The sequence below is a fragment of the Pseudopipra pipra genome, chromosome 2 (genome assembly GCF_036250125.1).
Source record: "Pseudopipra pipra isolate bDixPip1 chromosome 2, bDixPip1.hap1, whole genome shotgun sequence".
Classification (NCBI taxonomy): domain Eukaryota; kingdom Metazoa; phylum Chordata; class Aves; order Passeriformes; family Pipridae; genus Pseudopipra; species Pseudopipra pipra.
The window spans coordinates 77093055-77118131 of NC_087550.1; the positions used below are offsets into that span (position 1 = coordinate 77093055).

A 25077-nucleotide genomic window follows, 5' to 3' on the forward strand; every position below is an offset into this window, starting at 1 on the left:
TGTGTTTGTTTCTCTCGTAGGAGCTCAAATGGAAAACAAGGGAACAACTTTCCAATAACCTTAAAATTAGTGTTTAGTAATAGAATCGTAGACTCATAAATGGTTTGGGGTGAAAGGGACCTTAAAGACCATCTAATTCCTACCCACCCTGCTGTGGGCACGGACACCTTCCACTAGACCAGGTTGCTCAGAGCCCCATCCAACCTGACCTTGAATACTTGAATACTATGGTTGAGGCATCCGTAGCTTCGCTAGGCAACCTGACCCAGGGGCTCACCACCCTCACAGTGAAAAATTTCTTCCCAACATTTGATCTGTACCTACGACCTTTCAGTTTGAAGCCATTCTCCCTTGTCCTATGGGTCAAGAAAGGTACTGTAGTGTGATTACCTAAACAATTAATTGCTCTGCAGCATAAGAAAGCCAGTCATGGAAGAGCAGGTGCTTTTATACCTAAACTCTCTCAAAAACAAGGTTTGTTTGGCTCTGAAAAAATGCACAATGCAAAAGAATCCTGAACTCCAGGCGTGTTTTTTCACATTGTGTGGAAAATATCTCAAATATTTTATGATAGTGTACCGTAATTTCAAAAGCTTAAGCTGGATCCTTCATCAAAACTCTCACTTGCATACTCTGACTTTACATATTTCTTTTCTTTCTGTACTTTTGGGCACCTTAACACAGCCTCTTCTCCACGGCTCCGTCTGCTCTGGATAAACAGCTGATTATGCCACCCATTGTTGAGAGAGAGGAAGGTCAGAAGCCCAGAAATTGCTGCCAGGGTAGCCAAAATCTTATTGCTGATTCTTGAGTTATTTTGAGGCATTGAGAGTCCACTGAAAGCTTCTTCATTTTGGAAGGCAATGAAGCCATGTCAAGAAGTAACTACTAGAAGAAATGAAGTTAAATGTAAGGCTACTTGAAGTATGAAGTACAATTATCCTTCCTCTTTATGAAAGGACATATCTCAGCTCTTGATGTCCTTTGAAATCATACGCTTCTCACAGCTGTTCGGAGGCTTGAACTCCTTATTTGCTGTAACACATGCAGTTCCTTGTAAACCCTTGAGTTTTAAGAGAAGAAACAGCCACTCCACTAATAGTACCAGATGAACATTTCCAGGACAAATGAAAGTCTGTGTAAGCTCGAAATGCTCTATCAGTAATTGTTTACATTAGCTATTAACATTTTTGCTTGGAGAGATGAAGGACTGTTCAGAAAAATCAGTGCTTAAGAGCTTAGCCTTGCCACAGAACAGCCTCTGGCATTTTATCTTTAAGATTCCAGCATATTTCTGTTGCTACTTTTATACTTATCTGCAATAAAAAGCTGATTCCTCTGAGTGCTTTGGATTTGCTTGAATCAGATTTATAGACCAGCTTTTTAGCACTGCTTCTAGGTATTTCAGGGAAGGGGAAAGTTGCTTCAGGTCCTACAGATTTCCAATTCAAGGCACTGATGTTTTCAGTAGCTTCTACTTTCCAAAAGCAATGTTTTTATTTACTGGTCATCCAAGTCTGGAGGGTAAATGGACACTTTTATGGAAAGGAATAGAGTTTTAGGTGACATTTGACAGACTCCTGCCCTTCCTTTCTCCCCAGCCAAAATAAATGTTGAATGTGGGAAGGGTTTGGTGTCAGGCTCTACCTGCCTGTAACCAATAATGTCAGTGTTTTTATTAAAAAAGTAGACTCCATTTGATAATATGAATAACTTTATACTCTCTGCAAAGCTATGGAGGCTGCTGAAAGTAAGATCTCCAGGTGAGAGTTTAGACACGGAAAGATAGCAATGCCAAAGTCACATGCTTGTTTAACTGGTATAATTTCTGACCACAAGGCTGTCGGCTCTGAACAGTGACTGTCTAGCCCCTTACAGGGGCACTTGCCGCTGGAGCCAGCAAACATGTGGCATGGCGCAAGCATTTGCAGGCCACAGATGACAAGAAGACTTCTACAAGCACATGTCAGCATTCATGCAGACCTGTAAATTATTTTCCTTACAAAACAATCAATAGGCAATCTGGATTGTTTTAAAATGCCTGTTTCAGCTTAAAGCTGAATGAAACAAAATTCAGCTAGGTCATCCAAGACAGCACACTGGATGGTCACATATAAATCACAAACTATAGGAGACTTGCCCAGGTTGCTCCAGGCATCCTGAGTGGTGCTAGAAACTCACTAGAAGTGAATCAGTGCCAGGTTGCTATGGACTATGCTGTGACTTAGATACATAAGTGTAGGACTATTAGTATGGGAGCTCTAGCTCTCTGAAGCTCTCTGAAGTTACATATCAGTTAGTCTGAGTTTTTGGTAGGGTTGACAGGTGTTCTTTACTGTTGTTAAAGGCCCTAACTTTTTCCCCATCAAAGATGTGGACAGCTCTTAGAGACAATGACAGCAAAAAATCCCCTCATTTCACTTTAAAATACTCTGGTGAGAAAAGTCTTGCTTTGGAAAGTCGCCTAGCTCATTTGTTTTATTTCACAAATTACCCAAGCGCCCATTTGTGCTTTATAACTGGGATTCAGTGTTAGTTCTTGATTAGAAGAGCTGTCATCTGTTTTTCTGTGCAGAAAGATGAATCATGAGCAGGCAGTTATTGGTAAAGCTCCGGACCATTTAAAGTCACAAAGTTAAATTAAAAAAAAAAAAAAAAAAAAAAGAGGCAGAAAACCAAAAAACATTTGTTGCACAAAAAGACCTGGGTGAAATTCTCAGAACTTCTATGCCCTGAGAAAGTATCAATAACCGTAAAATTTCACAGCCCCCTTTTTAGAACCACAGCCTTAATGTTTTGTAGGGAAAATAAACCTTTGGTTAACCTTGGCACTGGCAGACTTCATTAACAGCCTGTCACTTTCAAGTTTAAAATAACAGGGTTGTCAGTTTTATATTCAGCGAAACAATCTACGGTCTTATTCTCTGGGAAACACAGCGGGTGTGCAGGTGGGGGGACTGACAGCAGCAAAAAGACTGAGCAACACTGCCATCTCGAGGGCCCCCCAAAATCCAGGGTGCTCCCTGGCAGCTGGGGCGATGCGATGCTCAAATCCTGTTTAATCCATGTGACATGCGCTTCACTTTTTAAAAAGGCTGAAAATAATACACCATCAAGTGCGAGGTGGTTCGGCAACTGCTTGGCATTTAAATTTATTTTGTGAGAAAGTATGGAAATACATAATGTATGAAAAAGTAATCTCCACACAGAGCAAATAAAGTTCTGCTTCGCTTGTTTTCTAATCGAAGCAGGTCACCCTCTCCGAGGTACCTAATGTGCATTGAAATTTTGGGCATCTAATGAGCCGTTCTAAACAAAAATATGTGCCTAAGCTCCCTACATCTAATCAGTGGAGAAATGAAGGTGCCTTTAAAAAAACCTTAGAGAGATCCTCTTTAGTTAAATAGCTGGGTGAGATAGAGGAAGCCCAGTTCAGCTGCTTATTTATAAGTGCCTAGTACCTCAGAGACACCTATATGAAGATGGCAGATATAACAAAGGACATACAGGAGACCCATCTTTCTCAAGGGACAGCCCCTAAAACTTACAGGTCCAAGTTAATTGCTTTGCGTTAAGCTCATTTTGCAAGTAATATTGTGTGTCAATTAAAATACCCAGCCATCCTGTACTTAGCTGCTTGTGACATATGATTCTTACCCTGACTGTGATGCACACGTGTAGCAGATACCTAAACATAACAGTTAGAAACAGTATATATATGTTCTTGCTGACCTAGTCCTTCTAAACAAACTGTTGGCCATTAGTCTTAGAATGCTTTCAGATTAAATCTCTAATGGACATAAATCGATGTATGAAAGTCCAGTGCAGTTTTCTGCTGGTACGGCGGAACGTAAATCAGATGGTGATGATCTGTTTGTTCTTCCTACCTGGCCACATCCACAATGAAGGGCATGCTCTTTACAAGCCCACATGTGGCTCAGGTGGTCAAGCACCCTATCCATAAATCCGTTATCCAGTTGCCCACAATTGTCTAAGGGCTACATCATTTTTAATAAGGACTGCAAGGGTGCTGGGTGCATGGCTGGGTGTCTTAGGCAGTTCCAGGGGAAAGCAAGGAGCAGGCAGTAGAAAACTGTCTAGTTTTTCACCTGGAAATAATGTAGAATAAAGAAGTGTCATTAGTTAAATGCTGCTTGTGAATTAAAGGGCAAAGGAGTAAGTGACTAAAGAAACTACACAGATGTGAACGTGGTTTGTGATGGCTGCTTTCATGTCTGTTCTCTGAGACAAAATGCCAGGCTGCTTTGTACTCGCTGTCTGTAGCTGTTCTGTCAGTGTGACACACTGCTAGGATACATTTTACATACAGACCCTGAAGTCCCTGGCATTACTTTGTCACAAACATCCACTTGAAACATCTTCCAAGTGTCTATGCCGCCAGATAACCAACCCATGGTGCAGCAACCAGAACGGCACCCTGACACACCAGAGAAACAGCGTCCAGTGAACAACCAGAAACGTCTGTACATTTTTCCAGGTCATAAAGGCTTGACTCTCACTGGGGCTTTGAATCAAGTTGTTTCTGAGCATCCACAGGCAGAAGGTATTGACAGAAAGGCAAGATGAATATTCTGCTTGCATTTCAATAAGGAAATCTTTCCAAATTGCAGACTAAACAAGAAAAAAAAATACAATGCAAAAACACCAGGAAGAAGAAAAGGATGTTAATGAGCATCATTTCTTCTTAACAAAAAGAAGATTCCAGAGTATTTGATTTCATTTATTGCATTGAACCTGTGTCAGGTTTGGATGCATTTCACCATCTTTGAACACTATTTTAGCATCTTGTGATATTCGTCTATCCGTGAGAGTAGAGATTATATTGGTGGAGATGACAAATCTGGAAGGAATAAGACATGGACTTGCCAGAGGAGGACTTTTAGTCATCTCACTTTTAGTCTTGCATGGTATTTCCAATGCTTTTTTGAATTCTTCTTGTCAGTCTTTCTATTTACCCAGATGCCCTGACATAAACCAAACAATGCTAAGGTCTGATTCCTACTAAAGTGACAGGCTTGCTTTTTAGGTCGCTTCATTACTTTGGAGTGCAAGGTGAGTAAAGAAGACAGAAACATTGGTCAGCTTTATTTACCTTATAACTGAGCCCATGTTGGTAGGACAGGAACTGAACTCATGGATGCCCTTCCAAGTTCTGATGAGGAATTGCGTGACCTACGTGACTGATTTGGTTGCCTAAGAAGTCAGTGGCAGAAAAAAGAAATCAACTGTATTTCTCAGTTTAGGGCATGTAACTATACCATTCCTGTAACTCTGGATATAAATTTCTCTTTACGAATGATGCAAACATTTAACTTTTTTCACTTACACGGTAATGCCTTATTTCTGTTAGCAATTATAGATCAAGGTGAGACTATTTTAATATCCATTTCTCTATATCTCTAAATAAATTAAAGATGTAACTCTTTGCTTGGCTCTTGCTATATCTTTTTTCTTATTTTTCTTGATCCAAAACAAGTTTCATGCCTTCAGAGTAGCTGAAAAAAAAAAGATATTTCAATATAATATCAGGGTTATGTCAAGAAGATAACAAGGGAAAGTTAGGCTAACTGCAGCCAAGGAGATCCAGCTGTCTTAATCCCTATAAATCTCTGCTAGAGAAAGCCGAAAGAAAATATGTAAAATATTAAAATTACATATGTCTCATGTTTAATGTTTCCACAGATTTCTAACCAAGCTTGAAAGTTAACATTTAATTCAAAGAATAGGAAATACCAAGGAATCATTTACAAGGCCACAGGTCACCAGGGGAATACAGTAGTCTGAATTCGTAAATCACAAGCAAGCAATGTTAACGGAATCCTTAGTGGTTTTTATCTCATTTCCAAGGGTCTGTACATCTGTTACATATTTTTTTAAGTGCTGGTGGTAATCATAACAGTGTACAGAGGAACATACGTAACCATAGGGACTAATAAGAAAATTTCTGTGGTCATGGTTGACAAGATCCTGGAACTGAAACCTCCGAAAACCAGAAAGTTTTACATGTCATGGCAGGCATTACATCACCTAAATCTATTCTGCACTTAAAGTTAAATTAAAAGTATTCCAAAGTCATTGCCTGCCTGAACATTCATCATACAGAAGAGAACGTGGCCATCAGGCTACTCCCTGAAAGAGGAGATGAATCAATCAGTGTTCAGAATCCCTTTTTCAAAGCCATCAGTCACCATATTGCACTTCCAGAAAATTTCAGGATGAGGTTCAAGAAACCACTTAGGTAGATATGTAAAGTCCACTGCCAAAAGCTGAGGGTTGACAGAGGTTCGGTCAGACAGCAGGAAAGGGCAAGACTTCGAGGGCTGAGTCCACACAAGTTGTTTAAAGCTCCATGGTGAAATAATGCAATAGGGGAGGTGGGCAGTGGGGGATAGCTGTGAAGGGAAATATCTGAAGGTGATAAAAAACTGTTAAAATGCACCTGAATTGAAGGCATGTAGAGAGGCTGCAAATGAGAACCTTTCTCTAAGCTGTAGTCATTTTTACTATTGATGCTTTTTGTGAGTCATGCAAATGTCTCATTTGCCCGAGGCACTAAAATGAGAATGACACCTCAGGAGGATGTCTCTGAGATTTAATTAGTTGTCATTTACCAACAATCCTGAGTAAAGACCATATTACTTTATCAGGTGTACTTCTGTAACACAAATGAAAAAAATACTGTTAGGAAATTTAACACCATAGCATATGCAAACCTCATTTAATATCTTTGAAAGTAATTGGGGAATGGGAGCCCTCATTTTGATTTTGAGACAATATCTGGAAAGCATGTGCAGCATGTGAGCTGTGAGAATCTCTCTCCATTCTTTTGCTGGCTTCTAGGAAAATGAAAGGTTTGGACTCCAAATTGCAGTCCTTAGGAGGGCCGGGGGGGAAATAACTTTCCAATAGGTGTTGAATAACTTGTGGTTCAAAACAGAAGTTTGCAAGTCCTACAGCACCAGTTTTAATTTGATTACGGTCAAAATCTGAATGTAACTCTAAAACATCTGAGTTTTCAATATTTAGAGTAACTTCCAGCAAGCTCTGAAAGTTAATTATTCACCACCAATATCAATCAGATTGGTTGTGTAAATAGTTATCTAGGCACAAGCAATAAAAATCTATCCCTTTGACTCTCACAGTCATCAAGCTTACATGAATGGACCCTACTCCCTATAAACTCTCCTCCATGTGTTTTCTATAGGATTTCTTTATCCACACTGTATCTTAGCAGAAATTTACACACTGTCAACAATGGACAGTTTCACTGAGTTGCTTGTGCTGGTTAGTTGTCTCAGTCCCAACTGGGCAGTTTTTACCCTCAGCATGGGCAGAAGAGGAAGAAGAGGGGCTGCTGTCCGCCCAAAAACCCTGGTCCCATGGACCAAAGACATCAGACATGACAGGCATCCTGAGACCATCTCCACTTTCTGCCAAAGGCTTGCCCACAGCCTGTAAACTGGAACTTAATTTTTGGCTTGACAGGGCTCCCCACTGAGACTTTCAAGGCTTGCAAATGCTACTAGTATCTTATGTGAAAACAAAGGAACTGGAGCTTGGCGAGGGGTGTGGAGGAGATTTATCAGGTGTCTATCACGGCAAGAAACACCGTCAACAACCCATACAGCCAAATACTGTCCTACTTATTTTTTTATAGATGAAAATTCAGACTGTGCTTCTGAAATAACATCCTCGGCTGTTTCTATCTCTTGGCTTATAAAGTGACATTCCACAGAGTTTAAGCATGGCAAAGCAGCATGGGCCATTTGCTTGGAGAGCTATCATGTCCTGAGAACAAAAGATAAAAAAGATAAATAGCCAAGTACAATATTGTACCTCAACAACCTAAAAGACAATCTCAAAACTGAATGGAAGAATAGAGAGATTTTATTTCTTGGTTTTTTAAAGAACAAAGCTTAGCGATTTCCTTTAAAAGCTATTCAACAAGCTCCCCTAAAGCCTATAACAATTTAATGTGAAATGCATGTTTCCATAAGAACAACAGTGGCAGCATTCATCCTTTGTAGTCTGTCCTTTGTTGTTTTTTCCATCTATTCTTGTAGATTTTTCCACTCTAGTATACCAAACACAAAACAAGGACTGATAAAATTTTAGTCGGAGCATTTATTTTTTAAGTTGATGCTGGAAATTCAGTTTGTTCCTGCTTGTTGCCTGAATAATGCCAAATTAAATTATTGTTCGAGGAATTTATAAGGTAAAGAAACTGTTTAGATATTGCCCTAACATTCCTTGCATGCGGATTCTGTATCCAGCAACAGATATTTATCTACACCTAACACCAAAGAAGGATATACTCTCTGCATGAATGTGTATACACAGGCTTCTCACTGTTGCTGAGATCTAAATGTACTGCAATGTATTCAGACTGCGTATCTTAAATCAGTTCAACATCAGCTCAGCACTGCAGCATTTTTTTTAGAACCCATGCATGGAGCTCTCTATATAATATTTTTTTAAGATGTGACCAAGTTGGTGGGTGAGATATTTTGTCTGATGTACACTGTTTAACTGAATTCACATTCAGCAAACTGTGAGGCATATTAATTCTTGAAAAGATGCATATTTAGAAAACCTTAGACAAATGGAGACTAGGAAGAGCAAGATGCAACATGTTTTTATTAATGTCTTGCCTGTGGAAAAAGGTGACTTTGATTGTTTGTACGTTCTGAACTCAATGCTCAGTGTCTTGCTTTTAAATACAGGCAATTAAGTTTTAGCACCTTTAGCCCTTTTAACCTTCACCATCATCACCATTACAAACCTAAACAATGTATTGTTTAACATTATAGTTAAGGTGGCTGATGTTTTTAATCTGTTTTCCCTCTTGTTGTGTTTTAATCAGGTAACAGATATTAAAGAAAAGCTAAAGCTCTCTAAAAAGTTCTGGTCAACATTACCCTACACAATCTGCAAGGATGAGCGAGTGACAGCCGGTCCGTCAGTCGAGGAGGACTGCTGGAATGGCCACACCAAGGCAAGGTGAGGTGGACCCCTCTCCACCACACTTGGTCCAAATCCCCATCTGGCCTGAAGCAATCATGAAGCTGGGGGTATTTCAGAAAACTGTTTATGAGAGTGAAACAGAAATGAGTAGAACGAGTAATTGTCCACACACAGCTTGTAGCCAAGATTACTTATTGTCAAAGTGACATTAAAGCCGGAGTGTGAGTCAGGGTAAATGTGCACAGTTTGTCAGCATGTGAACACAGAAAATGTGCATTGGTTCGGCTCCAGAAGGATAATTTATACTGAGATTTCAAAGAGCTCTTTAGGTCCATTTAGCATCCCTGTGTTGGGACTGACAGCTTGTGAAGCAATTGCACTCTCGGGATGTCATATTGGGATGAAATAGAAATTGGAATTTTGGCTCCATTTCCTATTGGCTAGCAAAGCTTAGGGATATTTACTGGAGAAAAAAAAGCCTGAAAAACAACAAGCAGAGAATAAATGTAGCACTCCTACTTATCTTGTGTCAAAGATTTTACCTTATACTACTTCATCAGAGATAACTGTAGTCATCTGCCCTTGTTTGTGATGAGTTTTCTGTGAGTTATAATTTTGAAGTTTGCTTGGCCCTGGCTGCGGTAGACCTGGAGCCAGCAGATGATCAGGTGTCTCCAAAGGTCCCAGTGTAGATTCATCACCTAACAGTGGAGAGGATCTGATTATCCTTGCTGAGAGATAAAGGAATTGGCTCAGGGACCACACTGGGGACAGTCTGCTTTCAGGTCTGCAGCAGTAGCCTGTGCCTTTGGGTAGACGCGAGGAGTGGAGAGGTTTGAGTGTCTGGTAACAGCTGAATCTGGAGAGCAGTGATACCTTTTGTCACTCAGGGACTGGAATCTTATTTTCCTTTTCCTGACAATACATACGAAGAAATAATATAAAAATGAGATAATAAGAAAAAACAACCAGACAACCAATTTAAAAAAAAAAAAAAAAAAAAAAAACAAAACAAACCAAACAAAACAAAAAAAAAAGGGGAAAAATAAGACAAACACATAAAATATAAAAACTCAGTGAAAATAAAACAACACAGGAAAAATCTTACAAACCTGCTCAATGTCATTTTACATGGATGGATGGGTGGACAGATACTTAGATAGATTGCACCCACCCCATCATCTCACCATCTAATCATTTTGATAAGGAGCACAGTTTACAGGGGGAGGTTTCACACTGAATGCATACCATTCTTTCCTAGTCTTACTATGTAACATTTAAAAAAATTCATTTTGCAGACAAGAGAAGAGGGCTGTTTGGGATGCTGCTAGCCTCTTGAATCCACCTTGGGATGCATGTGAACAAATCTGCCCAAAAGCACGAGTCATTACTTAGTTCCTAAGTCCCAGATCTAGGGAGAGCCCCTGGGGATTCGGAGAAACACAACTAGGAGGAGTGTCTGGCTATTACAGGATTCATCACAAAGGAACAGTGTGAAAAGACAAATAAAAATGTGGATTTTGTCTTTCTTTATGTTATCTCTTCTTGTTAGTGAGCTTTGAAAGCCATGAGCCCAGGCTTGTGCACTGCAGTAGTTAAGCAGGGTTTCCAGGCATCCGAGCTGGATGCCGTTAGTCACATCAGGATGCATGTATCAATAAAAGATATATGCCACTCTTTCTACAAAAGAGCAGTCAAACCCACTAATATCTCTCTATCCCTGCTAGTTTCTATGACCAGTACTAGTGTTTGTACCACATCTAGCCAAAACTTTTCAGCTCTCTTCTGCTTCTGCACTGAAGTCTCTCGCACAGCTTCCACATTTGTTGAGAGTTATGGAGGTGCATTTTATGCCTGCAGGTTTTCAGCCTTCTTTTGCAGTATTTATCTTATGAGAAGCCTGGTTATTTTCATGATTTCTGCTGAGATTAATGTTCTGGAGCCATTGAGAAGAGCTATCCTCTGTCAATAATGTGCCTTGATAAGTGAACTCAGACATTTCATTGGATGTAGAATCACAGCTTCAAAACATCACCTGAAAATATGATTTCAGCACATCCAGCCATTGCTCCTCTGCCCAGTTTCTGTTTAATATCCATTCACAAAGGAAATGTATAGTCACAGGCTTAGTAACAGAATTCAATAAATGCTTCAGGTGAAGGCAATAGTGATGAATCAGAGAAATGCCACAGAATGCCATGGCCTGTATATGAAATAATATTGAAAATAGTATTGAAAATAACTAGCTTTAGATGCAAAATCACCTCTTGGGTGGTGAGCAAGGACATTTACTGCAGCATTAAAAAAAACCTAAAACATAAAGGTTTCCTTGTTCAGACTGATTAGTATCTGATACCAAATATTATTTCACAAGAAAGAGCATGGCAAAATCTGACCAATATTCATATATGTATAAATTTGTTCACTGTGTCATATGTCACAGCTGTCATAAGCATCTCTGTGCTATATGAAGAGCTGCATATTAAATTCCAGAGAATATGGCAACAGCCTATGATAGAAAAAAAGGAAATTTAGCCATCTCCCATTTTCCTAGACATTAATACTGTAAGTAAGGAGAAAACATGGTGTTGGCTACTGTTGCTAAAGGAAATTATTGCTGGATTTTTATCAGAGTCTGTTATGGAATAAAGAATTAGAAACTTTGAATTGCCAGACAGACATTATGCCTTATGTTTCATTTTACACATCACTTTTTAATGCTGCTTTTACAGGGGAAAAGAGTTACAAACCTGAGATCACAGCAAATGAAAGCTTGGCTTTCTCCTGAGAGAGGCATTACACCAAGGTCATTTGTGGTTATTACACTCCCTAAATATCACTTTGCTGCCATGATTAATTTACAGTGACACCAGGTCGCCAAATGGAGGTTGCCAATTTGTGAGTAACCATGTAGTAACAGAGTCATCCATTTGGCACTCTGGAAGGGTGCACTTGACTCATTGCTGATCCTGTACAAAGAATAGTTTTAATCAGGTCACATCAGGTAGAAATTAAATGCTGTGGAAATGGGAAAATATTTATTAGATGGATGAATCTCTTTTTTTGAAAAATCCATATTAAAAATAATAATAGCTACTTCAGACAAAGTGCCACTTAGAGAGATGTCCAGCAGGATTTCTCCTTCACATCTGTATCACAAAAGAACTTGAACATAATTTTATGTTCAAAGAATTAATGTCTTCTGCCAGATGTACAGAGAGATTTTTGAAAGCTATATGGGATCTAAAAAGCAACAGGAAGATCAAACTTTAAAAATTTACCTCCCTCCCTACATACAATTAAATTCTTAACAACCACTGATAACCTCTTCACTAATACATTTTCTCCAGAAATTAAGAAATTTTCCCAAGAATTATGGAATTCAGTCTTTGGGACTTAAACCAAGTCCAAGGTATTAGTCCTTGAACAGGTGGCTTTTACTGAAGTCAAAACAGTAACCAAATCCGAAACCACTCTGGTCTTCAGAAGAAGAACCTTGAATTACTCCAGCCAACTCAGCCAGGTCATTTCAACCAAAACATTCAAGAGATTGTGTCATGCACTGTCATACTGGTGCTCATGCTCATCAGGACTGTAGACTTATTAATATGTCTCAGCTCTGAGAGGCTGTAATCCATGAAAGAGATGAGACCTGCATTCCTTTGCACAAGGAACCCTTCATTCCTCCAAGTGCAATGAAGGAGAAATAGAATTATATGAAATAAAAAAAAAAATAAACAGGAAAAAAATAGAGAAAGGTAAGGAATAAAAGAAAAAATGAACATTATAATTTTCAACATCTAGTTCAAAACTACAAGGTATGTCACCAAAATGAACACAGTATAGATTCTCAAATGTCTGAAATTCTCTTCTTCTCCTGCCACACTGTCTACTTCCCTAGCAGAGACCCTTTAATTCCTGGTGAAATTCAGGTGGGAAGAAAGGCTCTCCAGATCAGTGCTTTCCCTCCTAAAGTTACTCACTGCTGACCAGCAAGACTTCCAGTGAGAATGAGTTGAATGTCCTTTACTTGGAGGTAGGCACAGATAATTGTTTATCACCACTAGTGAAAGCGTGAATAAACCACTTCTCAGTAAGTGTGAAAACTGCCTATTCTTAATTGATGGCTCTAGTCTATTTTTGCATCTTCCTTTCAGCAAGTTGGCAGATAAGCTATTTTCTCCCTCTCCTTATGTCTCCTCAAGCTTTTCTCCAAGACGGATCAAAAAAAAAAAAAAAACCAAACTGAAAATATCCTGTGGGGATTACCTCCTGAGCAAACAGAATCAGATGAGGTGATCTAGTTAGCCAAACAAGCCAATTTTCCACTGCACTTATCTTTCTGGACCAGATGTGACTGCATACTCCCAGTCCAGCCTCAGTAAGCCTGTGCTGTATTTTGTACTCTATTGCCTACAATTCTGTGCACCTGGAAAATCTCCAGTACTGCCTAGGTGACATGCTCCAGTTGTACTCTAAGCAGCTGCTGTGGCAGCAAAATATGGAAAATGTTGCCCTTTAAGCCAGATGTGTTTTAAAAATCAGAAGACTCCTCTTTTTTTTTTTTTTTTGCAGGAGCAGGTCAGGTGGGGGGGGTAGTGTCATATCTACAGCCTTTCAATAAATGACCTGAAAGACTCATCAGTCATTTCTAGACTTGGTTTCTACTTCCTTGAAAAGGAAGTAGAAACCCTGGAGTATTAACTGGTTATTAGGGGAAAAAAGAAAAAGTGATTTTAAATAGACTTTGTGGTTCTTGGTTATGATGTACCAAAAGACACTTTTGCTGTGTCTGCTGAGATAAGCGAGAACTCAAGAACTGTGAAAAAGCTAACAGGAATGGCAGGCATTAATATTTTAGAAAACAATGTAAATTACACTAAAATCCTGACATAGCTGAACAAGGAGCAAACAGCAGAAAACAAACAGTATTATTCAGCTTGTCTATACTCAGAGGGTTAAGAAAGCTTGATTATTTTTTTTTGCTCAGAGGCTACAGAGAACAGACACTGATTCAGGTTGACACTTCTTTTCATTTATAATGGGCATACAGTTCTTGTAATGGCCAAACCTACAAAGAGATCATTAACTAGAGCAGAAGCAGCGGCAAAGCTCAAAATTCACAAGGGTGTCTCCACTTACAGAACTGCAGCAAAAGCAGCTGTGTTCAACAACTTTGCCCAGCCAGCAACAAATCTTCTGTCAAAAAGTGGTCCCAAGACATGGCTTCCTATTCGGTGTGACTTAACCCTACCCCACACACATTAATGCTTTTGTCAGAACACATGCTGGGCTGCCTCTCCGAGACTGTTGCTCAGGAAACACCTTGGGCTGCATGTTCTCGTGTCTGCATCAGTCCTTTAAAGAAAGGAAAACAATTCATAGATATTTACATTCAATATAGGCTTTTCTGACTGCTTTTTCCTCCCCTGAGGAAGCAGGTGAACTTGTTCAGTAATGAGGCCAGAATCCAGCTACACATTCAGACATGTGAATTCATGTACTTAAATGTGGATAAGACAATAAGGAGTGTGTTGCCCATGTGATAGTAGTATCATTGGAGACTCTTTGGCACATCCGAGATGAGTATGACACAGGACACTACCTCCCATCTGGACCACAGGCTATATTAAAATTGCTTAAGTGATTTTAAAACCACCAATGTTAAGGTGCCTGAAGACAGCCCCAACATCCCGTCAATGTAGTCGGAGACAGTTTTCCACTGCCTGAGCACACTTACCTCCTGCTGTGTTAGATGGTCTAAATAGTCAAGATATCTGCATGTTGCTGACAAATTAGACCCTGGACCTGCAGGATATTCAAACCCTATTGGAGTCGCAGCACAACACCAAGCCTAAGTCCTGGTGGCTAAAGTGGCATTCAAGACTCAATGCAGCTACCCTAAAGTAAGACACACACTATAATTTTAGATGCCCCAAATGTCCAAGACCTCCCTCTCAAGCCTGCAGATATGATCCAGAAAGCCTCACCTTTTAGAGCTAGTGATGAGAAGAGGAAAAATAACCAAGAGTATTCAAATGGCACCAGATGTCTATGTTTATTGAAGTAAATCCCAGCAGATGAAGTATAATGAACTAGTCATTTGGCCAAAGGCACATGGGACTCTAACAGCTGTCCCCGCTCCACTGATGAATAAACTCCTGACTAGCTGTGACTAGATCTTGTGTTGACTAGATCTGGCAAGAGTGAGACTCTGCTTTTATACAGACTCTTTCATTTGAACATACAGGTTTTATTATCTGTGTAAACCTAAAGATAAATTTTTAGCCTCTTTAATTATTTTGCTCCTACACCCTAAACGCCAAGGGAATTTAACTATCCTCCTAACCATTAGGCAATCATAAGACCATGGATTTCTTGTGCCCTACATCCAGTATGACTCCCTTACACACCTAGGTGAGGTACACTGGACTGTTCTTCTGAGAGGTTAAGCCTTCCATGCCAGGAATGCTTTGGAGATCACCACATCCTGGGCAGATACAGCAGGATATGTGACAGTTTGGCAAAATCTCTTCCTACAACTGAACGGGCTGGCCCATTTAAAGTTAGATGGTCTTCAGAAGGACATCAGATCCACACTAGCCACAGTGCAAAATATGAACCTGGATGAAACTCGCACATCAGAGCACTCTCTAATTGCTCTCAGAAGCAATTAGAATCTTCTTCTATTATTGATGATAAGACAAAATGAAATCAAACAAAATCAGTCAAAGAAAGCCTGTGAGCTGCCATGCAGAGCTAGCCATAGCTTCTCACGGATAGCATGCAATAAAGAGCAGCTAACCTTTCAAAAACAAGGAGAGCAATCCACATGAATATTCAGCAATTTCAGATCACTTCTGGTTGCTAACAGCTGTAACCATTTTCATGGACAGGATACTGGGCAAGATGGAAATCCTCTCTGAGCCAGAAGGTCAAATCTTACATCCTTGCTTTTTTTTAATCAACTTTCACCTTGAAATCGCTGATTTAATTCTAGAATGAGTAATTTATCTACAGCAGCCATTTCATTTGTAGAGACGTGTGACAGATGGAGATCTGTTCCTTTACAGCCCAGGGCATCCCTACCTGCCAAGGTCTCCATCCTGCTGCTTCCAGGCATCTCTGAAGAATTATTTCCTATTCTATCTTTAGTGATTCATAACATCGTGGTCTGCAGTCCTCTGTGCTGGGGTGCTGGCTCTGTATTCTCACCGTAATAAGCCTTACCACAGGAGTCTGGATGGGATCCCCCAGCATTGTTATTTCACATCATGGTACTAGTGAAACAACAGGACATGCAGTTTGAGGCTGGATATTTTTGGCAATTGTGTTTGGTTCTTATATGTTCACGCTCCCCCGGGATTATTCTCATGTAAGCTTTCAAAGGCCACTGGCAACAAATGAGTCTCATCTTGCAAAGCTAGAACCTATTACGATGAGACTAAACCCTTCCTTGGTGCAGCAAAGCAGCTGCCATTTTGTGAACCTCCAGAAGCAACACAAAACTTATTTTCCCTAAACCATGACTTCAGTGGAGAAAGTCCTTTCTTCTCCCTTACTTTCACAATTATTTTTAAGATATATTTATTTTTCCAGACCAGTATGAACAATGCTGTCATCAATGCCAAATTTGAATACTGATAGAGAATTGTGTGTGCTCAAGTGAGAGTGATATGAAATAAACTATATTTGGTACCAGGCATCATGAACGTTTGTCATTAGTAGGCTAGACTGTGCTATCTTTATTACTGTCTGAGCACATACCCACATGAGGAGTCTAAAAAACATCAGCAGCATAGCCTGGTATGCACACTAATTACAAAATAGATCATATCCTTATAAAAAACATATACAAAGGATTGATCTGCCCCAAATCCCTTGCAGTCTAAATGTGAGACAAAGACAGTAGGTAAAGACAGGCAAGAGAGAACAGGGAAGCAGTGATACGCTATTTTCTCAGGGCACAATACCAGCAGAGAGAAAAAATGTCAACCTTTTATCAGCCTGGCAGCTGTAAAACGCACAGATAATTTTTAACAGAGATTCAAAGCAGAAAAAAAGGTAGCTTTACTGATGCCTATAAAGAGAGCTTCCTGAGGACAAAGAGCAGCAGGGAATAAAGTGTGCATCTTTGTAACAAAGGGGGATGGAGATTTTTACTCTAGGATGATTGGAGGCTGCTTTTTTGTAGGGGAGAGTTACCTGCAAAAGCACACTTGATGCTTGTGAGCAGACTGAGACTGTATTTGTCAAGGTCAGAGAAAGGAATGCTGCAGTAATCAAGAAATTAAAAGCTAAGAGCCTGAATAAAAAATTCAGTTGGATGGATGGGTAGGAAATGCCATACCTTAAATGTTATGCACAAAGTACATGAAAGATGCAAGCGTAGCCTGGTTTTAAGGAGTAAGGACAAAATCAAAGAAAATACTGGAGTTTGGTAAAATCACAACCCCTTTTACGGGCCTGGATGTGATATAGGCTGGGTATGCTGTTCACAGTGGCCTAAAAAAGGGATGCAAGAAAGAATTAGAGAAGAAAATTTATTAAGTGTTTTTTTAAACAAAGCCATAATGCCTCAAGATAGGCTTCTAAACTGTCTCGGAACAAAAAAAAAGCTCTATATAACAAAGGACTTCTTATCTTTTAAGCAGAAAGAGGTAAAAACAGAAGAATGCACTGTTAGATGTTTAATTTAGTGTACAACCATTCACATCAGCAGAGGATATGAACATGCAGTGACTTACTGCTGGCTTCTGAACCTTTTCCATAGCTCACACAGTCAGTGCACTTGCTGGAGACTATATGTAAAGTTAAGAGGTTGAAAAACCTAAATGCTTTCTGCTCCCTGTAGTAGCTAAGCTACTAAAAAGATCCTTCAGAGTCAGTAAAATTAAAAACTATATTTTTAAAATAGGTCCACTGGATCTGTTCAAGAACTGCATATTGAATTGCTTAGCACACCATTTGCTGCACAGTGTTTTATTTCTGAAATTACTGCATCTCGAACTAATGATTCATCCTGCTATGTAGATACTTGCCTGAGATTATGAATGATGGGTTGACCAACCAGATCAACAATCCAGAAGTAGATGTGGACATCACAAGGCCAGACACCTTCATTCGACAACAAATCATGGCCTTACGTGTCATGACTAACAAACTGAAGAACGCATATAATGGGAATGATGTCAACTTCCAGGATACAAGTAAGAAACCATTAACTGTCATTACATAAATGTCTTTTTGGAACACATTTATTAACTGGTTCCATTGCAATGACTTTCTTTAGTCTCTGTGCTCTGCACTGCTGACAACATAAGAATTCTTTTTCTGTCACATGAAACTCCAGTTATATAGTTCTTTCTTTTGCTTCTTTTATTAATCTTCATGTCTAGTGTATCAAGACATTGAGAGCTTTCCATAATGCCAACAGTCCACTTCTTTGTCAGAAGAGCACTTAATCATCTAATTAAGTAACAGTGGCTTTCATTTGGATGCTTTGCTGAATGAAATTTAGCATCACCACCACTTTCCCATTTCCAATGTGTTTATCCCACTGGGGTGCCAGATGGAAGGGGAATGAAGAAAAGGGATGAAAGCTATAACCAACAACACTCATGCTGTTTCCCTCACTCCTTTGTGCCAGGTGATGAAACCAGCGGCTCAGGCAGTGGAAGTGGCTGTACAGATGACATCTGTCCCACCGAGTTTGATTTCATCACCACTGAAGCACCACCTGTCGACTCAGACAGGAGGGAGGTGGAGGCTTCAGCCACACAGCCTGGCTGGTCACTGCAGACGTTGCTTGTCATCTTCATCAGTCTTGTACTGCAGAGACAGTGGAGATAATCCTGGATCTTGTGGGAGAAACTGTGTTTTAGCTACAGAAACAGCCAACTTCCTTCTTTTCTTATACTCTTGGACAATGGACCATGCCACAAACACTTGCAGTTTTCTACAAGAGAGCAGTACTGCAACCTGCTTCCCATTTTAGTTTTCCCAAAGAGTACCAGGTACCAGACTGAACTGCTTCCTGCTTTTTTCAGATATCTCTGAAGACAATATCCACTCTTGAGAGAATTCTTTCTCAAACCTTTATTACAGGAGACTTTCTGAGCTTCATTTCCTTTTATGCTGCAAAAGGGAAAAAGGATCTTATGGTGTGTGTTTTTCCCCCATCAGAGAAAAAAGAGGGGGGAAGAAACTAAGAAAACAGTTTTCTTTCTGAATCAGGCCTGATTCGAGGCCGCTGCATTTCAACAGAATATCAATGAAACAAAAAAAAAAAAAAGAAAAAAAAAAAAAAAAAAGAAAGGAACAAAAAAATGCAACCGTTCTTCGCTGACAGCCAGGTTTCCTTAGGAACTTCTGTAGGATGATTCAGGTCATCAGAATGATCATTGTTATAGGGAGGAAGGCTGGATTTTTTTTTTCCAACACGAAAGTATGTCTCAACAGTGAATGTCTTGCACTCCATCTGCCAGCCACATCAGATTGGTATGAAGGCAGAGAAGCTGAAAAATAAGTTTACCTTTTAGTATAGTAGTAGCTCCACTAGCTTCAGAATATCATGTTACAGTTGTTTAGTATTTAAATCTTAATGCCCAATAAAAATATGAGTAGTAGCACAGTTTCTTTTAGGATTTATCCATGTTATGCAATTGGCACAGTTTTCCACTTAGCTCACCGCTGTGAGCTCATCAGCCATGACGGTAATATAAACAACGCTCTTGAACCCTCAAGGGTTCAGACAGAAAATAATCTCTTGTGATAGAATCTTTTTCCTTTTGTTACTGTTCTGACATCGATTAGAACTTTCTGCTACTATGTTCATTATCCTACCAAAATGGCAATTCTCTAATGGACTAACAGCAACTGGATCAATAGTGTGTTTCACACCTAACTACATCTTTCATATCAGTTAATTTGAGTGTCACAAGGATTTCATCTACAAAATCTCAGAACAAACAAAGATATAGTACTGACATGGAGATTTCTTTCACTTTTTTAGTCTTAGTATGATCATCTATTTTTATATATATAAATATATATAAATCACAGATTTTAACTTCTTAATTACAAGCTCAGGGTTGACACTTCTTTGTAAGAAAAAAAACTTTTGGTCAACCAGCTCTTCTTTTTTTTGTGCTGCTCTGGAAAGTAGCCCTTTAATGACTGGTAAGCATGAAAATCAAAGAAGAGAATTTTTTACGTATCCAGTTGTCCATTTCTTATCAAGTTTGCAGGATGAGGGAGAAAAACTCTCTCATATGTATGTATTTGGGGGGGGGCATGTGAGTTTGTATGATAGGCCTAGAGAAGGACTAGGATGTTAATTGTGATGGCAATTGTACTCTCAGATTCTTCAAGCATACCTTGCTTTAATAATCATTGCCTAAATGACCATGGTCCTGGATAGAGTTTTTTGCATCTGGTCATAAGACCCAAGGTGGAAGCTGTTTCAATCCTGGCCAAATGAGTGTCAACAATTAGACATCAAAATCTTCCTTCTTCTATCAACCACAGACAAAGGACTTCTGGGGCAATGCTGTGTGGTGTTGAAATGATTTGCCAGAAATTTATTTCCTGATTCTTATGTTGACTCTGGAAATGGTATAGACAAATTGTAGTAACACTGTAAATCCAGCCAACCACATTAAAATTTAGCAGCAGAGCAGGTAGATCTTATCCATTGCAATCACTTTTTCTTGTCAAATTATAATTAGCTATCGATTTAGGCATGAAATTAAAATAGAAACACACAGCACGTTAGGATAAAGTATACTTAAGCACTTTTACCAGAAAGTATTTACAAACTATTTATATAGTATGTCTAATAACAAAAAGCATAGGTTTTGAGTCACTTGTATTCCATGCTTTTTCTTTTTCCTGTTTATTTGTTTGCTTGCTTCAGAGTATAACGGTAGCATCATAGAATGATAGAACCATAGAATCATTTGGGTTGGAAGAGACTTTAAAGATCATCTAGTTCCAATCCCCCTGCCATGGGCAGGCACGCCATTCACTAGATAAGGCTGTTTAGGGCCCCATCCAACCTGGCCCTGACAGGTGGTCTGTTCCTCTGGGCCCAGATTAGTGTGCATGAGTCACTGTCTAAGTGTTCAGATCACACGAGTCTTACACCAGCCATAGCAATGTGTCCCACTTCTCCAACGGTTCCCCCTGGAGCAGGTCTTGTCATTCAGTGTTTACTGTCTCTAGGAAGTTTAAGCCAATTCTTATTGGCTTTTTCTTTTGCCCTGGCACAGCAGGTACCAAGCACAGGGTCTTTGCTTTTAATTTTTTTCCTAAACTTGTACATGCATCATTTTACAGAGAGAACTCTCAAAATCTCCCCAGTCCATCTCTTTCTACCCATCTCCACATCCTTTTTACACTTCTCCTCTTTAGCAACTTTTTTTCAGGAGAAGCTGAGTGTGATTTTGATTTCTCCCACTGTGTGTTTATTCAGTGGTAACTGATACTATTATTCTCCGTCTGGAAGCTTATCAACAGGCAACAAAGTCCAAGGCCTCTAAGGCAAGTCCTCTGTTGTACCTGCTCCACACTGCTAGTAAAGGAGCTGATGAACTCATCAGGTCTTTGTGTTAGCCTCAGCCCACATGTAGGTGATCTGGTGACTATTTTCAGCTGGTGCAACCAAAGTGTGTGTCCAGGGTGCTCTCAGCTGTTTGTAGACCTCCACAGACTTTTGGACAAGGAGGAAGAGGGATCCCTAAGAACTAGGATGTGTGCTGAAGGTTGTTCTCACTCGGGGAGCTTGCAGCAGGGACCCTCCTCTTCTTGGACTGAATTTTACAAACTGCTGCTCAAAAAACAAACCAGCCTAATCTTTGTCAAAATGTAATTGTATCGAGGGAGTTCTGCCAGAAATTTGTGTCTTCCATAATATTATTTCTCCTCTTATTTCCCTACTATGCATGGTGATATCTTGTCAGGAGACGGAGATGCCTTTTCATGAGGTATTGTGCATACATTTCTTTAATAGTCCCTAAAGGTTAAATACTCTGTTCCTACATTGCATTTTTCTGAGCTTAAGAGAGCTATTACATCTACAGAGGAAATTAATTTGGGAATGAAAGAAAGAAAAGAAAGAGCATTCGTGTTCATAAATATGAGACTCTACATAATTTCCAATGTTTCTATTTGCACATCCTTTGCATCCAATAACTCTTCTAATATGGTAATTTTTTGGTGTGTTACAATTTAAATTTCTCTTCTGCTAGCAGCCAACAAAGTAAGAAATTATAAAGAAGACAATTACCTGTTCAAGAAAGAGGAGCTAAGTCCTAAGGAAAAGTCCTTTGGTTGTGTAAACTATCTATGCTGCACAATCCAGAAATTCTTGACATTTCGTGTTCTTTTAAAGTGGAGACTAGTAAAAAATTAGATGCAATTAATTACATAACAAGTCCTGCAGAGCCCTGTGAGGTTTTTCTTTTCAATATTAACTGAATTGCTTTGGCACCAACCCCAAATTTTTAATGTTTATTGTATTGCAGATTTTTTCTACTGATAACTCAGTACATAGTATTATAATTGCAGTGCAGACTTCCTGAACTCTGGCCAAACTTAGGCATTCCAAAAGAGACAATCAGGAAAAAAAAACTGAAAAAAGGGGGTAGAGATTTCCAGCAAAAGAGCAAAAGGAGAGGAACCTGTGCCTCGCTGTTCTGGTAAGGGTTGATCTATCCCAATACCCTAAGAGATATGACAGAACTCTGTCCATGGAAAGCTCCCAAAACCTGAATGTCAGACACAAAAATCATCCCAGTTCTGTGGGATTTTTATGAAGGATTATTCCCACAGATGTATGAACCAGTTTCAGCTGCTTCCATGTAAAATGTCTTCACTGTGCGAGTAGCAGCACACTGGAACAGATTGCCCAGAGAGGTTGTGGAGTCTCCCTCACAGGAGATATTCAAGAACCATCTGGATGCAATCCTGTGCAATGTGCCCTGGGATGACCCTGACTGAGTAGGGAGGTTGGACCAGGTGGTCCACTGTGGTCACTTCCAACCTCACCCATTCTGTGATTCTGTGGTTATGTGATTCTGTGAACTGGAGCTGTTCTTGGGAGCTGGACTGCACGTGCAGTGTCTCAGTAGGCAGCAGTTGCCTTCAATTTACTGACTCTGAATCATTATCAAATGTAACTATACTTATTCACTGAGACATATATTACTTCAACGTGAAAAATAAATTACAGCACTGATGCAAGTTGTGTTTTTTGTTTTTAATTTGCTTCATAAGGTAACCCATTAAAACTGAACACAGAAAATTTTAGAATGATTATGCATGTTTCAACAGATTTCATTTTGGATATTAAGAAGAAATTCTCATTTCAAAGACCACAAAACAATATTTACTGTATTAACCCACAAATGTTCAAAGCTACTAAAGGAGAATGAATAGAGTTAACAACAGTGGAATATTACATAAAATTGCAAAAGCCATAATTTCAATGGGAAATTCGGCAGTCAAAGGCTAAATCTTAGCATCAGGACTGAGATTATGTTGTCAGAACACAATAGACTCAGTAATGCCTACTTTCAAGAAAGTTAGGACAGCTGACGTACTTAATATGGCAATCTTTTCATTACAGCTACTCAGATGGACTGTGAGGATCATACTGACATGTGTAATTATGATCATTTTTTTGATAAAACAATTATAAAGACCAGAGTACCTTGGTAACAGGGTACATGAAAGATAAATGTTATGATAGTAAGCATTATCTAATGTGTTAAACAGCATAGGAAATGTAATGGAAATCAATGTAATTGATTTCTGGAAGTTTCAATGTAATTGAAACTAATTTTTAAAGTAAAATTCTAGCATCTGACAGGAGTGATGCTCTCAGATTAATTTAGTCAGAACATTTTCCCACTGTTTCTCATATTCAGATCTGCTGAACAAAATAACCAATCAATCACTTGAGGGTAATTTGCCAACATAACAGGAAATGTTTGTTTACAGTACTTACTTACTTTTTCTACTAAACTGATTGTGCATCATATGTGATCATATAACAAACGTGTGCATTTCACCTGTGTGAAATCCTGTCATCATGACAATGCAAACAAGAGCTTTGTCATTAACAAGGATTTTGACTATAATCAGGGAGAAAAAAGAAAGTCTCTTTTTTTCTGGAAGCTGTTCATATTTGGTTTCTTTCTGACTCTCAATAAAAAAACAACATTGCCCATAAAAAAGTGACATTAGCATCATCACCTGTAAGTTTCCAAACTTTACTCTGAAAGAGTTGCAATCTTTCTGCCTGGCTTCCCCACAGCCAAGGTCTCTGGACTGTCCAGAAGCTGAAGAAAGTCGTGTATGGTTGTCTATAACTTAAAGTCTGCACAATTAAACCAAACCATTTAAAGAAATGGGTCAGTATTTCAATCAGCTCTCATTTCACCTTTATTTTTAATTATGCAGCATTGATAATTAACAGTGTAACACACATGAAAGGCTTTTGTAACACGCTGTGCTAAAAAAAACCTTCTTCCTTTTCCTCCTTTTTTCTGGCACCAGAAAAATCTGTGAGGCTTCATACTTATAGCAGTAGGCAGCATCAGGTGTGTAGTTTGTTTATTAAATTCAGAACAGCTGCATTACTAAGAGGAGTTGTCTTTTTCTTGAGACGAAACAGGGAATGGGAGTGTCCATTTATCATTAGCAAGAGTTACAGAATGGCAAATATTTATTTTAGATATAGTAGGGGTCCATCCATCCATCAGCATTTCTGAAGATATTTTAAAGCCAAATTTCCACAGAAGACAAACCTACTCCCACTAAAATATAAATCAATATGATTTTCTTCCCTGAAAAAATACAGATTATATGGCTTACAGTTCCAAGCATAAGTGAAGTTGGAAAGAAATTCGCCTTCTCCAAGGTGGGATGCCAGCCATTTAGACAGCTCTGCTGCTTTCAACTCCTGGAGCTGCTTTTGTACCTCTCCTGAGCTCCCATGCAGACCACCCGAAGAAAGGAGCCTCCTGGGTGTGCCAGTTGCCCCTGTGGATGATGAAGCTTGTTTTTCCAAGAGAGTTAGAAAGATAA

General features: G+C 39.3%; 1 protein-coding gene across 2 annotated transcripts in view; it reads left to right on the plus strand.

The window, feature by feature from the left end:
* The window catches only part of GPC6 (glypican 6), a 763526-nt gene extending 738734 nt beyond the window's left edge, over positions 1–24792 (plus strand). For both annotated transcript variants that reach the window (XM_064645997.1, XM_064645998.1), the window contains 3 exons: positions 8885–9021; positions 18019–18194; positions 18635–24792. In XM_064645997.1, the coding sequence (XP_064502067.1) occupies positions 8885–9021; positions 18019–18194; positions 18635–18837 (516 nt within the window). In that variant the 3' untranslated portion in view covers positions 18838–24792. The remainder of the gene's footprint in view (positions 1–8884; positions 9022–18018; positions 18195–18634) is intronic.
* Positions 24793–25077: the final 285 nt, after the last annotated feature.